Genomic DNA, 17,854 nt, shown 5'->3' on the forward strand with positions numbered 1-17,854 from the left:
ATATGATTCTATTGTTCAAATATGCAGATATATTTCTATCATCTAATTTTTTTTATTTCACCTGCCAATTTTAGATTTCTTTAACCCTCCTTTCTTGCCTTTCTTTGAATTAACCAATTATTTTTTACTATTCCATTTTTCTCCCTCAGTAATTTTACTGTTTTAAAAACTATTTTTTTAGTAGTTACCACAAAGATTACAACACGCAGTGCTGACTTATTATAGTTTAACAGAAAGTATTACTTTACCACTTCCTCAATAATGCTAGACTTTTACAACACTTGAACTTCATTTACTCCCCTCACCTTTTACTTTATTATTGTTTTTCCTACCTATCTTTTAAGCCCATAAGACATTACTATTATTTTTGGTTTCAATTAATATTTACTCAGTATCAATTTATATTAACTTCTAAATTCACCTTTTCCATTATTCTTCACTTCAGTGGTACCTTAATGGGATATTCTTCCTTCTGTCTGAAGAATCTTCAGTTTGTTGTTGTTGATTTGTTTTACTGGTGTTTTCATTTGTTTAATTTTTAGCCAAGGCTGCTGGTAATGGAAAACTTTTGATTTTTATCTGGAAATGATTTTTTTTTCACTTTTGTTTTTGGAAGATATTCTGCTGGATTTATAGATTTTTAGGTTAGCTGTTATTTTCTTAAAACAGTTTCAAGATGGCTTCCATTGTTTCTGTTGAGAAGTCCAGTATCAGTCCTACTACTGGCTCCTTTGAAGGTCAGATCTTTTTTCTCAGACTCCTTTCAAAATTTTTTTCTTTATCTTCAGTTTTCAGCAATCTTACTGTTCAGGGGTGGTTTTCTGTGTATCTAACCTGGTTAGGGAAAATAGAAATTCCCAAATCTCTGGGTTGACATATTTTATCAGTTTTAAAAAATTCTATACATTACCTCTTTGAAATTACTTCTGCCAAACTCTCTCTCCTTTCTGGTAATTCAAACGTCAGATCTTTTCATGTATACCACAAATCTATAAGGGCTCTTTTCTATTTTCTCCATTCTCTTTTATCTCAGTGCTTCAGTTGGATATTTTCTATTTATCTGTCTTCTGTTATGTCTAGTCATTTATTATACCTATCCAGTGAGTCTTTAATTTTAGATATTGTTTTTCCCTGCTTGAATTTCCATTTAATTATGTCCAACATCATAATGAAAAATCTTCATTTTTACCTATTTTCTCTATAGTTTCCTCTATTTTCTTTACATATTAATCATATTTTAAATATTTAAATATCTAAATGGATGTGAATGACATGGATCATCTCTGGTCTGTTTCTATCATCTGTTTTTTCTTTTATTCTAGCCATGTAGTCCTGTCTTTTGGTGGATCCTGTATCCTTTGTATATAAAAACTTGCAGAGATTCCTGATGATGTCATCTTTCTCCAGAGGGTTCACCTTTCTCTTTGTTAGGCCACTGGACAATGCTGAATCCAGATTAAGTTGCTACCCTGGTAAGACTCAGTCTACCTCTGGTTTCTCCATTCCCTCCCTGCCCCTCACATTTCAACTGAAAACTTGTTGTTCAGGGGACTAGTCTCAAGAGGATGACATATCTAATTTTTGTCTTGCAAAAACACTACAAGCTCCACCCTGATTTTCAAAGACTTTCTGCATAGACTTTTAAGTTTCCCATCCAGGTAGTCCCAGGATTCAACAAATGTACTGAGGGGAGAATCCCCTTACAGTACTTGATTTCCCCTAGGTCTCCACCAAAAGCTCTGTGCTGTTTTTTCTCTTACTCAGCAACAGTACTCCTGGGCCTAAAGTCTGAATCCTTAGCTTCCTGTCCATACCCCACATTAGCAAGTATCCCCCATGGAAAAAGTGTTGGCGAAGTAAGCTCACCTCCACAAGATTCTCCTTTCTCTGAAGCTTTGGCTCCTACACCTCTGGTGGCCTGAGCAGTTCTCTGCTGCCTTCAAACAGGATTTCCTTGTTGTTTTCATTAAGAACAATGATCTAATACGAGCTACTTGCATCCCACCTGGATGACTATATACCATTTTAATCTAGTCTGAGTTTTCACAACTGATTTTTATCTAAAAGTTACATAAAAGTTTCTCAAGTTATTTATCAGATCTAACTAAAATGGGTTAAAGAGAAGGTTGATAATTTAATTAGTATTGAAGAATCAGAGTGATTTAGTATGAAGTATGAAGTTATGAACATCTCAACCATACAGAATAAACCAAGCAAAGGAATGAACCCAAGAATGTATTTCAAAAGGCACGATATTGTAGCAAAAAAGCTAATGATGTAAGTTCACTATCCTATTAGTAAGATCCTTGTAAAATTTCCTATCCAATTTCTTCTTTCAAGGAAAAAAAAAGTTATTCCAAATAGAAGAGGATAAGGAATAGGAATAAAGTAGCTCTCAGATACCGCAATATATTCATAGCAGGGAAGCAGACTACACAAGTGATCACTTTATGTGATAGGAAAATGCTGTGTAAATAGGTAAATGGGCAAAATAAGCTAAAAAGCTTTCTTCATAGGTTTTTATCCAAAATGGTTGTCCTGGTATTCCTATAAAATCCTTAAAATTCTGAAATATGATAAACAAAGAAGCTTTAGACTTTCAAAGAGTACGAAATTTTTTTGTTATTTTTATTGTTTTATTGCACAATGCTGCCAGTATTAAAAATTGAGAAGGATGAGAATTTTTTATACATAGAGATTTAAAATAATAATGTAAGATTTCCTAGGCTTTGAGATAACAGAAAAAAAATTCTATACCTCTAAAAAACCAATTGCATACCTAAAATTAAAAGTTAAATAATATATTAGTCAAAAATATTTGCACAAATATGAGAGGCAAAAGGTTAAGGCCCTATATTACTTTGTTACTGCTGTAACAAATACCACAGACCAGGTGGCTTAAACACAGAAATTTATTTTCTCAGGATTCTAGAGGCTAGAAGTCCAAGATCAAGGTGTTTGACAGAGTTTCTTTTTTCTCAGGGCCTCTCTTTTTGCCCGATAGATGGCTATCTTCTTTCTGTGTCTCCATATGTGTGTGCCTGTGTCCTAATCTCCTTTTCTTTATCAGGACACCAGTCATTGGATTAAGGACCACCCACATGACCTAATTTCACCTTAATTACCTCTTAAGGCCCTATCTCCAAATACAAACACATTCTGAGGTACTGAGGGTTAGGACCTCAACAAACAAATTTCAGGGAGGCACAATTCAGCCCATAACACTCCATTGTCACCCAGCAAAGCAATACACACAGGCCCTTATAATGTGAAAAATCAAAACAAACTGGGGAATGACTTCCAAGAAGAGGCAAAGAAAATGTACAAAGAATTTACTGAAGAAATAAAACTGATAAATAAACATGACATATTTCCTGTTTCCTTAAACTTGAATCAAATACACTGAAAAATGCCATTTAAAATAAAGCTTACCAAATTGGCAATAAACTGTTTTTTAACATAATTATACCAGATAAGAAAATACATTGCTGATGGGATTATACAATGAAAACATTTTTTAAAATACATTAGAAAAATGCACCAGGATCGGGATCTACTTTTCGGTGATCTATATTAATAAAATAATCTAAAATGTAAAGGAGTTCAAGCACAAGATGCTCATGACATTATTTACAGCAGTAAGAAAGTGAAAACAAAATGTTCAAAAAGGAAGAATTTTATGCAACCGCTAATATTATATAATATCTAAACATGAGGAAAAACATGCACAATGTACTGGTGAGAGAAAAAATTCTAAAAAATATATATATTTTAAAAAGATACACATTTCTGAGGCCGGCTCGTTGCCTAGTGGTTAAGCTCAGCGTGCTCGGCTTCAGCGGCCCAGGTTCAGCTCCCAGGTGCGGACATACACCACTCCACAGCGGCCATGCTATGGTGGCGCCCCACATACACAATAGAGGAAGACTGGCACAGACATTAGCTCAGAGCGAATCTTCCACAAGCAAAAAGAGGAAGATTGGCAACAGATGTTAGCTCAGGGTGAATCTTCCTCAGCAAAAAGAAAAAAAAAATACATTTTTTTAAAGATACACTTTTTTAAAAGTCTATACATCAAAATTTTAACATTAAAATGAAAGTGCAGTCATAGGTGATTTATTTCCTCTCTGTGCTTTTCTGTATTTTAGAAATGTTCACAAAGAATGTGTATTACTTATATAACCTGAGGGCAGTTATATATATAGTATTCATGAATAGTAATAGAAGTAACATTATTTGACTATTAATCTTGTCAACCCTAGAAAGTAAGTAATATTTTTGTAAATGAAGACAACTGAGGCTTAGAGACAGTAATATGACTTCCCAAGGTCACAAAGCTACTAAGTGGTAAAGCGAGAAATCAGACCAAACCAGTCTGAGTCCAGAGCCCACCATGAAAAATGTTACTACAATTTTGTATTAAAATTATTTACTTGGGGTGGGGGGGCATGAACTGGAAAAAAAGAATAACAACATTACCATCTTACTTCATTTCTCCAGCCTCAAAAGTGGTATGAATTAAGAGTCTGGAGAACTACACTCTGGCTATATACACATAAAAGGAGTAAGTGAATTTAACTATTATTTTTTCCAGAACAGCTAACTAAAAACACACACACAAAGGATTAAAACACAAAAACAGTAAAAATAATTTAGTATTTATTTGAGATTCCCCAGATATTTCAGATTACTAGCATTGTCATTGTATGGTACCACATCTTAACACCAACATATTAATAAAAAAGAAAAGTAAGGACTACTTTTTGCTTGTTATTGATTTCTTAGAACTTGGACATATTTTAATTCATAAACTTAATAGAAAAATGAAGCTTAGAATTTGTTTATATCACCATATAAAACACTGTGCTTATAAAATGGGAAAAGTTACTTTCCTAAAACAACGATTTATACATATCAACTCAATTTCATTCTTCTGCTACAGTAGTAATGGATGTTAATAAAGTGAAATTCTAGAAATAAAGTATTCAGTGTTGTCCTGTCAAGGGCTGGTTTCTCCCCTCAGTGTGTACTTGGTTCTCACTTCCTGCATTATCTTTTTCACATTTGCCAGATACCGTTGTAAAAAACTATAGATTCAGAGAAACATCATTTCCAAATTACTCACCTTCTCAGCCCACAAAATATATAACTGCTCACCATTTAACATTTGCTAGAGTTAGCAGTTTTGGTGAAAAGGTAAAAAAAATTCAAAGTTATTGTTAATGATCTCCAAAAAAACACACACAATTTGGAAAGTATTTAGAAAGGAGTATCATTTTCTGCTAATATCAATGCATTTCAACTGCAAGAAACGTTTCTGAGAAAAATGTCCACTCATTTGGAAACTGGAAAATCACAAGTAACAACTAAAAAGAACAATTTACAATGAAACACAGCATATTTGTCATAATCAGTGCCTATTTTCCAGTGAGAGTTATGATGTTAGGGTTATGCTTTCTTTCAATGGTGGTTAAAGAATGCTTTCAAGTTGTTTCCAGAGTTATAGAAGAGGGCCTTATTTATCAGTCTTAAATGAAAATATCCCTTTTGGGGCTGGCCCCGTGGCTTAGCGGTTAAAGTGCACGCGCTCCGCTACTGGCGGCCCGGGTTCGAATTCTGAGTGCGCACCGACGCACCGCTTCTCCGGGCATGCTGAGGCCGCATCCCACGTACAGCAACTAGAAGGATGTGCAACTATGACGTACAACTATCTACTGGGGCTTTGGGGAAAAAAAAGGAGGAGGATTGGCAATAGATGTTAGCTCAGAGCCAGTCTTCCTCAGCAAAAAGAGGAGGATTAGCATGGATGTTAGCTCAGGACTGATCTTCCTCACACATACACAAAAAGAAAATATCCCTTTTGAATTAGAATTATCCCAAGCAGAGACTAAACTTTCTATATGTAAATAATTCATATATATCAGGAATAAGAAATTAGAGCAGACATTGATGAGATTCTGAATTTTTGATTATCAAAGAAATATTATACTTTCACTTTTCATCACCAGGAGCTCACCTATTATAAGTTTCAAAATATTAGGAATAAGAATAGGTTATTTTAATACAAAATTCTTGTAGTGACTGACTCACTACCTTACTAATTATCTCCTAATTTAAATAACCAAACCCTGACGTACAAATCAAACCCTTTAACTCTTATTCTAGGAAAGAGGCAGGCAGAAATATCAAGAATGCTGAACTGGTGGGTTTAAACAAGGGGAATCTCATCCTGCCTCAACTACTGATTAAATTACTAATTAATCTTCAATCATTAGGTAGCAGTTTCTTCACTACTATCTTAGCCATTTCTGGTAACTTCTTGTCTCCCATCTAAGCTATTAAAATGTAATACTGCCTGCCCTATGACATACATTTGTTATACTAAGAATAAATCACTAATTATTTTAGAAAGTGTTAAAGACCTTTCAAAATGTCAGAATTAGCATCCTAACAGTCACTTAAAATGCTAAATTATCAGACATCACACTTTTCACTGGGGCTCTGCTGCTCCACATCCCATGTGTTTTTATGGCTATCAGTCACAATGCCTAGCTGAATGTGACCATATAAGATCAGAGTTCATGTAGAAGATGGTAAGAGAGGGCTACCCTCTCCTTTTATGACTGAAAACTGCAAAGATGATGTGTCTTAGTCATATGGAAAGTGTTTGAGAATGAAGCTAACCTAAAAGAAAAGAGTGCTGAGAAATAGAGAGACAGAATGCAATTAATATTTTCTCAATCCCTGCATTATTAGCCTGAAATTAGGACCCAACACTGGTCTTCCTCATCATGAAAGCAAATAACTTCTTTTTACTTTAGCTCAGTTGAATTAGGTTTGTTGAATTTGTTACTTATAAACCAACTTAAGCATTCAATATCATCAGAAGTCTACAATTATTTTATGAGCATAATTGTTTAATTTTTTATATAAACAAAACAAATACTATTACATAATATCTTATTTTAAAATCAAGTAAAGGTTTTGATAACATGTCACTGGTTTATTTTGCCATGTCCAACATCAATCCATTTGTTATCATTAATCCATATGGCTTTCTTATAAATGCTACAATATTCAAAAGGCGCTATCAACAATATCATATTCTGACCAAGTTAAAACAGAAGTCTAAACCATCTCTAGGTAATAAAAATGTCTGAGATGCTTATTAAAATTACTAGTTTTTAAAAAATAAAATGATCAGTTAAAACTGGGCAGTTAAATGCTATTCCCATTTAACTCATATTGCTCTGAAGGTTAAATGAATAGTTCTCCTAAATAAGCAACAAATAGAAAAACCTAAACTCTAAAAAAATCATCACAGATTGGAATTCCACAGCATGGTCTTTTCAGAGGGCAATTTAGGAGTACTTTATTTATGTTTTTATTTTTAATATTTTAAAAGTATTTTAAAATAAAAAATACAAATGCTCTTGGCTAAGTAATCACACTTCTAAAATTCTATTGTGCACAAAAAAGTACGTAAGAGTGCTAATGATGCATTATTTAAGATAGCAAAAAGAAGTAGAAAAAAGTTCTATTTTTTAATGGTAGAATGATTAAATAAATTATGGTATATGTACATATGCATATGTATCTACGTTTGTATACATATACATATATATGTGGATATATACACACACATACATCTGTCCATACACACATATGCAGCTATAAAAAAGAGACAGATCTATATTTATAGAAAAGGAAAGGATTCTATGATATACTGGAAGTGGAAAAACGCAAACTACAAATCAATATATCTCATGATCTCACTAAAAAACTTTTGTGTATATGTATGTAATAATAAATGGTAAATATTAAACACTTCTTTTTGTTTAGCTCATTTAATTCTCACAATTCAATGAAAGACACACATGTACACACACACGCACATTTATAATTATACCCGAGAAGGATAAATACTTTCTAGTGGCTACCTCTGGAGAATAGCAGTTTTGTCAGAGTGGGGAGGTGGATGGGATGAGTATGTGAGTGAGGATTTTCACTTTTTACTATATGTTGTTCTAAACCATTTTAATTTTTTATATTTAAGCTTATACTATTTTTGAAGTTTTTTTAAAACAATAAAATAAAGATTCCTTTGAAGCTTTTAATTTAAATATATGAGATTAAATACAGGAAAACAGAACTTTTAGAATGTAAAAGAGCTAAAATATTTTCATCTTTAAAAAATAGGTATTTAGATTACGAGCATGTTGTCAGTTTTAAAAATAGTCGACTAAGATTATATTCATCAGCAGTCTGTTATACACATTACTTTATCTAGTGAAATGATGTCAGAAAGCAAGCATGGGTGTGTGACATTCCCATGGTTATAAGATCACATCACTAGCACCTTCTCTTCATACCTTAAAAGGAGGTTTAATTCTGGAGATGAAGTCTACCCTATACAATATTTCAGCCCCACTGATCTACTAAATTTACTTAATCCTGACAGCTAGGCTTACAAATAATAACAAAATAAATGCTAGTATAACAAAAACTCAGATTTACAATGCCAAATCTTCCAAATGTAATACAGTATCTTTAATTAAACAACTTATGTGCCAGGCTTCGGGGTAGAGAGGAATATAAGAGTAGAAAAATAAACACTACATATTTCTTGTGTTCAAGAAACTCAGTTTAGGGGCCGGCCCCGTGGCTTAGCGGTTAAGCGCGTGCGCTCTGCTACTGGCAGCCCGGGTTCGGAGGCCGGGCGCGCACGGAGGCGCCGCTTCTCCGGCCATGCTGAGGCCGTGTCCCACATACAGCAACTAGAAGGATGTGCAACTATGACATACAACTATCTACTGGGGCTTTGGGGGAAAAAAATGAGGAGGATTGGCAATAGATGTTAGCTCAGAGCCGGTCTTCCTCAGCAAAAAGAGGAGGATTAGCATGGATGTTAGCTCAGGGCTGATCTCCCTCACAAAGAAAACAAGAACCTCAGTTTAATAAGACATTAACCAACAACAAATAATAATAACAAAAGAACAGAAAAATTTAGTAGACACATATAAAACCTGTTAGGGGAACACAGAGAAGGGTGACCAACCACCTCCTCACTAGTCTAACTAACTAGTTTCCTGGCATCGTAATTATTTTTCTTATTCTACAGAGCTATTCTTAGAGATTACTGAGAATTTCTAAATTTCACTCTATAAGGAAATGAACTTATAGATTTTATAGGAATACTGCCTCTGTAAATATTTATTAACCTAGCTCTCCAACAAAATGGAATTCAAAGACACATTATATTATGATTAAATTCAGTAAGCATTTACTTTGTGCTAGGTATTCGGAGAAATTTTATAATAAAATCTGCAGACATTTATTCACGGTAGTAGTTCTTAACCAGGGGTGATTCTGTCCCCTAGAAAACATCTAGCAATGTCCAGAGACATTTTTGCTTGTCACTACTGATGGAGGTGTGCTACTAGCATCTAGTGGGTAGAGGCCAGAAACACTGCTAAATTCTGTACAATGAACAAGAGAGCCTCCCAAAACAAATCATTATCTGGTCCAATATGTCGATATTGCCAAGGTTGAAAAACTCTGTTACAGTAACAGCTTACCAATCTGCAACTCAAGCTATTAAGCAGACTCATGCACTTAAGAGTCAGCCAAAAAACTAGAAAAGTAGCACAAAATACAAAAGAAAAAAAAAAAAATTCCAGGTTGAAAGGCAATACCTGTTACAGAGTACATAATACGCGCCAGGCACTGCACTGGGACCTTGCCTCTAATGGCAGCAAGATTACCTGTGAGTAAAGAAATCTGCCCAAGATTGCCTTGCTAGTTAGGGTCAGAGCTGGGCTGTAAGTCCCCATCTATTTGATCTAAAGCTCATGTTTTTCCTATTACATTACCAGGTAGCCAAAACAGATTGTATCAAGTCCAACGTTCATGGATTTTACTAATGGGCCAGCCCCTCAGACCCTGACTCAAGGTTTAGTCTGTCCCTCATATTATAGACAAATTCTAGTAAGTCTGGTTATCTGCTTTTTAAATCTATAAATAATTCGAAACAGCAAAAAAAAAAAAAAAAAGGGCTGCCATAAGCTGGCACCAGGACCAGAGGGAAATGTGATAATTATAAAGAAAGGATATGGCAAAAACAAACATGAATACAAAAAGCCCCAAAAGCCTAGGGCCTTCACTACAGCGATAAATAAGGAGAGAGGGAACAGGAAAGGAGGAACGAGGGAAGGAGAGACGGGAAGAGGGTAGGAAAGGGTGAAGGGAGAGGAGATGAAGGCGAGAAGGCAGAAGAAGCAGAGAGGGGAGAAGAAGGAGAGAGAGGAGGGAAGGAGAAAGAGAAGAGAGTGGGAGAGCACAAACCAAGGAGAGACCAAGTGGAGGGAACAACTTAGTGAAATATTGTGGGAAAAATTCAAACAAAGAAAAACAGGGAAATGGAGAAGGGAAAAAGGGAGAGAGGGGAACTGACCCTAACCCAAGAGAGCCTGGGATCTAGATAGAAATAAATGGAGAATAGAGAAGGGAAAAAGAAACACGTCCAACAGATTCCTAAAAATAGATGTTTAAACCATTCTTGTTCCCAAAAGTTCTGTATGTGCACTGCCCATTAAGGTTGGCAGCTACTAGCCATAGGTGGCTATGAGCAGTGGAAATGTGGCTAGTCTGAACTGAGATGTGATATAAGTGTAATATACACGCTTGATTTCAAAGATTTGAAAAAAATGTTAAATATCCCATTAATATTTTATACTACTTATACCAAATGATGATAATTTGGATATATTAAAGAAAACATATTACGAAAAATAATTTCACGTTTCCTTTTCCTTTTTTTAGTGTAGGTACTAGAAAATTTAAAATTATATATGTGGCTCACATTGTATTTCTACTAGACAGTGCTGCTCTAGATTTTTAAGATTCCTGTAGGAGCCATTCTGGTGCTAGAGTGAAATGACAGAAATCACTGCCATTCTTATATCCATCCTCAACTTTCAGAAGATGTGGAACTACATCTTAGGTGTCAACCTGATTATGACAGGAAACATGAGTTCAAACAGGACATAAACTTCTACTAAATTGTTTTTAACAGTTAAATCTAGGCCAGGGAGTGGTAAGACTTATTAGAGTCAAGAATGGTGAGATAAAATGGGGAAGTTTAATAAAAGGGAGGAAACCAGGAGATGTAATTTTCAACCTTGGAAAAACTTTGGATCTTAAAAGACTTGACATTATCTAACTAGCACATTGAAGAAAAGTATTTGAAGATTTTTGTTATATACATAAAAATGAAAATATACATATGGATATTTTTGAAAACCCCTTCTCAAGCACCTCTTTAATGTTTTTGAAAGTTGTTTTAAAAAACCACTTTCTCTTGGGCCGGCCCTGTGGCTTGGTGGTTAAGTGCGCACGCTGCAATGCTGGTGGCCCGGGTTCGGATCCCGGGTGCGCATCGAGGCACCACTTCTCCGTCCATCCTGAGGCCGAGTCCCACATACAGCAACTAGAAGGATGTGCAGCTATGACATACAACTATCTACTGGGGCTTTGGGGGGAAAAAATAAAAAAATAAATAAAATCTTTAAAAAAAAAAAAAAAAAACACCACTTTCTCATCCTCATATAAAATAATTTTCTTATCTGTTATATAAAAACAAATGCCAGAATATTTCAAAACTTCATTAAGGAAAAATAAATGCATATGTACTTGGTTCCCTAACCATGAAAAAAAAAAACAACCTAACCTATTTTATACTTATTGTACACTGCACAGAAAAAACAACTTTGTTACACGGTGACTATATTCTCATCCCCTTTTATTTCTGTGAAATATAATCAAATCTAAGCCACAGTCCAGTTACTAGATAGCAAAGAATTAAACATTTTGGAAGGATTAAAACAGTACCACTCAAACTTTAATGTACACACAAATTCACCTGAGAATCTTTATTAAAATGTAGATTCTGATTCAATAGATCTAGAGTGGGGCCAAAAATAGTACATTTCAAACAAGCTCCAAGGTGATGCCAATGCTACTAGTCTGTGGATCACACTCTGAGCAGTAAGGGGTTAAAACATACAATTATTCCTCCATTTAATATGTAGCAGAACAATTTATATTTGGTAAATTAAAAAGGGAAAAAAAAATTTTTCCCAAAGGAGCCATTCTGTTTTCTATTTATGGCATCACCTCAAATAATAGGCATTTTAGTGTCTCCAAGAGTTGGCTGTCCAACATTACCAGGCTCAAAAACATACCAATCCATCTATCAAACTCCGGAATTCTTGGCTGCTAATAGAGATCAAGTCAATATTTATTTGGGACAAGGGCTCCTGTGTTTATCTTGGGCTCTAACTGAAATCCAGATAATGGGAACAGGGTATCAAGGAAAGAGAAAGTTCTAATATTTCTCTGGGAATTATGGTTACGCCTATGAAATGCAACACACATGTACTTATGTACGTATGTATCATATATTATTACATATATGAGGATAAAAAAGGCAAAAGAAATACATCATTATGTGAATAATAGTGAAGACTGGATTATGGACTTTTCAGTGATTTTTTTCTTTACTCTTTTCTGAATCTACCAAATTTTCTACAACAAGCATATTATACTTCCATTATTGAAATACACTTGTAAATTTAAAAACACATGACAAAATCCATGAGAAGCAGCAGAGAAAAGCACTAATATTGAGTGAATACTCAAGAATTTCTTATTAATAATGGTTAAGAAGCATCTAATAAGTATAATAAGAAACAAAGAATTTTAAATGATAATATTCATAAAGATTCAAGTTACTTACCTTAGTGAAGTTATTCAGATGGCCTAGCTTTCTCATATTTGATACTCCTTGCAATTTGGCCACATTTTGGAGAATCTCCCTTAAGTTATCAGAAGGTTCTAGTAGAAAAGACAAGACAATTTAACATAATTTTAAAAGTATTATCCTAACCAAACACATAAAACATGCAGTATTAAAACTTCACAACTTTGGCTCTTGGTTTAAAGTCTTATTCTCTATCTCAAATCCACATACCTGGGTGATTTCAACAGCCATGTGGGTAACTCATTCAATGACCTTAACATCTCTACTCCACTCATACCTATGGTCCAACTCTGTGTATCATCACCTGGAATTATTCAACCACTAAATCTTAAATTTCAATCTCAACTTTCACTTCTGGCTACAAGGTAGTAACAGGCACCAAAAATATTGTCCTATTTGAATCAACTAAAAAACTGGACAAAATATGTGAAACTATAGTTCCCAAGGCACTTGACATCAGAAAGTAAAGAACAATGATCCTGAGAGATGAGAAACAAACAAGTGTCCTACAATTGCCCCAGCTTACTGTCTTAAGAGAGTTTCCAGGCCTTGGTGCTGAGAGGAGAAAACCTAGCAAACTGTCTTGAGTTGAAGACACAGATCTCAGAGTCCAAGGAGACCAAGAAATATTAGAGAGAAGAGCATTGCACAGAAACAGAACTCTGGAGATCTGCAAAGGGACCCCTCAGGTAGTCAGTATAGCAATGATTGGTGCACGTGTGTGAGGAAATTACCACTCAAAGGAAGTAAAGGGAAGAGTACCCTGTGTTCACACAGGACAGGGAACAGTGCTTGTTCCTAAAAGCCAGATTGAAAAGATCTATAGTTATGGGGCATTGGTTACAGTATTCACAAAAGTCTTGGCTTAGAAGCGGGGAACAATCAGATATAGACTAAACATTTCTTTGATCCCACCTAACAAATCTTCAAAACAAGTCTTGAAAGAATTAAACTATTTCAAAGTAACTAAACTGTGTCTCAGACCAAAGCTCAAAAAGATTTGTAAGAAGGGAAAAAACATGAAGTACATAATGAGGCCAAATTTACAAAGTTTAGTATCCAGTCGAAAATTATCAGGTATGAAAGGAGCAAGAAAACATGACGTATAATGAGCATAAAAATTAATTAATTGAAAATGACCCAGAACTGACACAGATGTTTAGAATTAGCAGAAAAAGACATTAGAATAGTTTTTATAACTTAATCTATATGTTCAAAAACTTAGAGAGAGGCATGAAAGGTGTAAAAAGCACTCAAATTGAATTTCTGGAGATGAAAACTATAATGTCTCAGATAAAAATATATTGGATGGGAATAACAGCATAATAGCTTTTATAGGAGGTAAGAATTGTGAACTTGAAGACAAAGCAATAGAAACTATCCAAAATATAATACAAAGAGAAAAAATAAGTAAGTGAAAAGAGCATCAGTGAACTATGGGACTTCAAGCAGCCTACCATGATTACAATGTGTAATTGGAGTCCTCAAAGGAAAGAAATGAGGGATAGAAAAATTATTTGAAGAAATAATGGATGAAAACTTTCCAAAATTGATGAAAATAAGCCAATAAATCCAAGAAGCTCAACCAACCCCAACCACAAGAAACATGAAGAAAATTAGACCAAGTCACATCACAATCAAATTGCTCAAAACCACTGGTACAGAAAATCTTAAAAGCAACCAGATAAAAAAGACAAGTTACAGAGAGAGGAACAAAAAAAAAGATGACAGCAGATTTTTCGTGGGAAAACAAGGCAAATGAGAAGAGTGTGGAACAACATCTTTAAAATACTGAAAGAAAAAAAGTGCTTTAAAAATATAAAAATCATTCGTAACTCACTTGCTTTACAAAAACAGGCCATGGCCAGATAACACCCTGTGGTTGGAAGTTTGCCAACCGCTGGAATAGACTGTCAATCTCCTCAGGTTGCTACAAGCTATTTTTCTATTAATATATTCAGCATCCTATTTGTTTTAAACAATACAAAAGCACAATCTAAAGAAGAAAAAGAAACAGTATCACATTGCTGATATTTTAGTTTAAGAGCCATTATGACTTCCTTTGAGATTTTTATCTGTTAACACAAAACCAAGGAACTATTTGTTTTGAGTCAGTGTTTTCCTCAGCAAATGAAACTGTTTGTGCATTGTCCTATTTTATATTTAGCTTGCATTTGCCTATCTTCCTCCATTCTGTTACACTGGGTGTTAGCCATCACAACCACAAATTGGTTAGTGTCAAACCACTAAGCATACTACATATCCCAGCTATTTCCAATGACTTTGAAATTCCTACATACTGAGATCATTCGATTTTAGAGCAGCTCCTACAAATTCTAGATATGTTTTTTTAACTCCAATGAAATTCAATCTAATTTTAAGTGGTTTAGGATATGTCTTCATAATTAGTGACTCTGAGGTTATCTTCAAAGTGAAATGAAAACAGCTCATCATTGGGTGGGATCAGATCTCATTAAAAAGAATTGCCAAACAGACCGGCCCGGTGGCATAGCGGTTAAGCTCCGTTTCGGCGGCCCAGGGTTCACTGGTTCTGATTCTGGGCACGGACCTACTCACAGCTCAGGAAGCTATGCTGAGGTGGTGTCCCACATAGAAGAACTAAAAGGACCTACAACTAGGATATACAACTATGTACTGGGGCTTTGGGGAGAAAAAAGAAAAAGAGAAAGATTGGCAACAGATGTTAGCTCAGGGCCAATCTTCCTCACAAAACAAACAAACAAACAAACAAAAGAATTGCAAGAGACTATGAATAGGTCACTGTTAGTAATATCTTTTTGTTATTATAAATGGTATCTGTTTGGAGAAACTAAGGAAGAAAAATTATAAGTAAGCCAATGGTATTAAAATGATTTAATTATATTTGAGAACTTTATAAAAATTTTATAACAACACTTAAGGTAATATAGAACCTATAGCATTTGCAAAGTCAGAGTTAAGGATCACTAAAACCAGTGTGAAATTCACCTAATGGAAATGTATAACCTATTTTATATCAATTTATAATTAGGTTATCAGGCACCAAACAAAAGTTTCACTTAAGTGAGGACACAATTAATACTATGTAATGATCTGATAGGACTAGTAGTTAAGATGATTAGTATGAAAAGATACATTCTTCACAAAGGCTTGCAGATTTCTAATTATTGCCTATTTTCTAGGTATAAAATGATTGCAGACATTTTTGAAAAACCACAATATTGTTACAAAAATAAAATCTCACATCTGAGTTCATTCTTTCAGTAAGTATTAATTGAACACCTATTATAGTCAGGTACTATTTTAGTTACTGGTAACACATCAATGAGCAAGGCAGATCCTTCTTTAACGAACCTTATACACAAGTGGAAGAAAACTCACAACAACAACAAAAAACTCATGCACACAATTTGAAAACTGACAGGTGGTGAGAAGCCAACACTGGGTCAAATGTTTGCCTAATGAACAATGATACAAAACGAACCTGACACACTATAATGGTGTTACCATTATCAATCTAAATCAAAGTGAACCAGCCTTTCTCCTTCCTTTCCCTCCTCACCCCTTTCTCTTTTATATAATTAATTACCAGGAACCCCCAATGATGGAAGAATTTCGAAGTTTCTTCATAACATATTTGCTAAAAGACAAAATCTGTTTCCTCAGAAACTGTTACTTTCCAGACCAATTCAAAATAGTATTAGGGCCATTTTAGACATGAAATACTATGTAATGCTCATGTGCTACAACGTTCCTAGGGAGAACTCTAACTTGAAACACCAGGTTCAAGTTCCCCTGGTAATGAAATGAGAAATCCCTGGTTTCTTCCTTACCTGCTAGATGAGGAGTCTGCAAACTTTTTCTGTCAAGTTCCAGATAGTATTTTAGACTTTGCAGGCCATAAGGTCTCTGTGGCAACTACCCAACTCTGCTGTTGTACCAGGAAAGCAATCGTAGAAAATATATAAATGAATGAAAAATGGCTATGTTTCAATAAAATGAACTTGGCTCACAAGCTGTAGTTTGCCAACTCCTATGCTAGACAGATAGAACTTACACTAGGAAGAGTAATGGGTAAGCTAAGATCAATGTGGTTTTTGCAGGCGGGGCGGGGGGGAGTTGGAGGAGAAGTAAAAAGAAATTTAAGGAGATGTTTATCTCTCTCTATTTCTTCCTACTCTCATTTAATGTTTCCAACATAGCTTCTCCAAAACTGTCTAATGATAATAGTGCTATGTGAGAAGTATAAAGCACAAATGAGATAATCTACTAGAATATTCTCAGAAAGCTTGAATTTAGGAAACCCACAGCTGCATGAGGGAAAAAGAAAAAAAAAATTGTGGTTAGCTGACCAAGATGGCCAACCATTCAAATGCAAGGAAGCAAAACACAAAAGAACTACTAGAATTACAGTGGCTCTTTTCCTCTTATTGTGAAACTTTTAAGTCCTATGCGTGTTCCTGACGAATCTCTCTGGAGGTAATGAAATAACTGCAGTCAACTCTAAATATCCAGCAATTTAATATTATAAAAACACATACATGTATACATAGATACATAGATACATATAGAAAACCACCAAGAGAAAGCTACAGTAAATAAACCTTTTATCTATCTATATCTATGTGTCTACAGACATACAAATAATGTATATATTATATATATATTCATTCCCCCTCTGGCTTAATTCTCTGTGTATGTGCACAGTACCTAGCCCATAACAGATAATAAAGAGTAGCAACTACAATTAAAAGTTATTTGTTTAGCAAAAACAATTTTTACAGATCAATCATATGAAAGTTATGTGGTTAGCCCAAGCAAATGTTTAACTCACACATTAGTGTGCCTAAATTAATTTTTGTTATATGTTTTAGTGCATTATTTTTATAATCCAAGTTTGCTCATTTTTAAAGTAGAAACTTTTATCATGTTTGCCGTCTTGAAAATTTCAGAGAGGAATCAGGAGTGGGAGAAGAGCTGAACAATATTTTCTGTGATTTATTTGTGAATATACATAAACGCTAATAAGCAACA

At 34.5% G+C, this 17,854-nt stretch overlaps 1 protein-coding gene across 7 annotated transcripts in view; it reads right to left on the reverse strand.

The window, feature by feature from the left end:
- The window catches only part of RICTOR (RPTOR independent companion of MTOR complex 2), a 116,971-nt gene that overhangs the window by 67,688 nt on the left and 31,429 nt on the right, over positions 1-17,854 (reverse strand). For 5 of the 7 annotated variants that reach the window (XM_087443221.1, XM_087443222.1, XM_004422759.3 and 2 more), the window contains exon 3: positions 12,797-12,894. In XM_087443221.1, the coding sequence (XP_087299347.1) occupies positions 12,797-12,894 (98 nt within the window). Of the gene's footprint in view, positions 1-421; positions 835-12,796; positions 12,895-16,653; positions 16,702-17,854 lie in introns of those variants that run through there. The other 2 variants (XM_087443224.1, XM_087443223.1) reach the window with 2 other exon arrangements.

Source organism: Ceratotherium simum, chromosome 18 (genome assembly GCF_057802395.1).
Source record: "Ceratotherium simum simum isolate JZ-2026a chromosome 18, ASM5780239v1, whole genome shotgun sequence".
Lineage (NCBI taxonomy): Eukaryota > Metazoa > Chordata > Mammalia > Perissodactyla > Rhinocerotidae > Ceratotherium > Ceratotherium simum.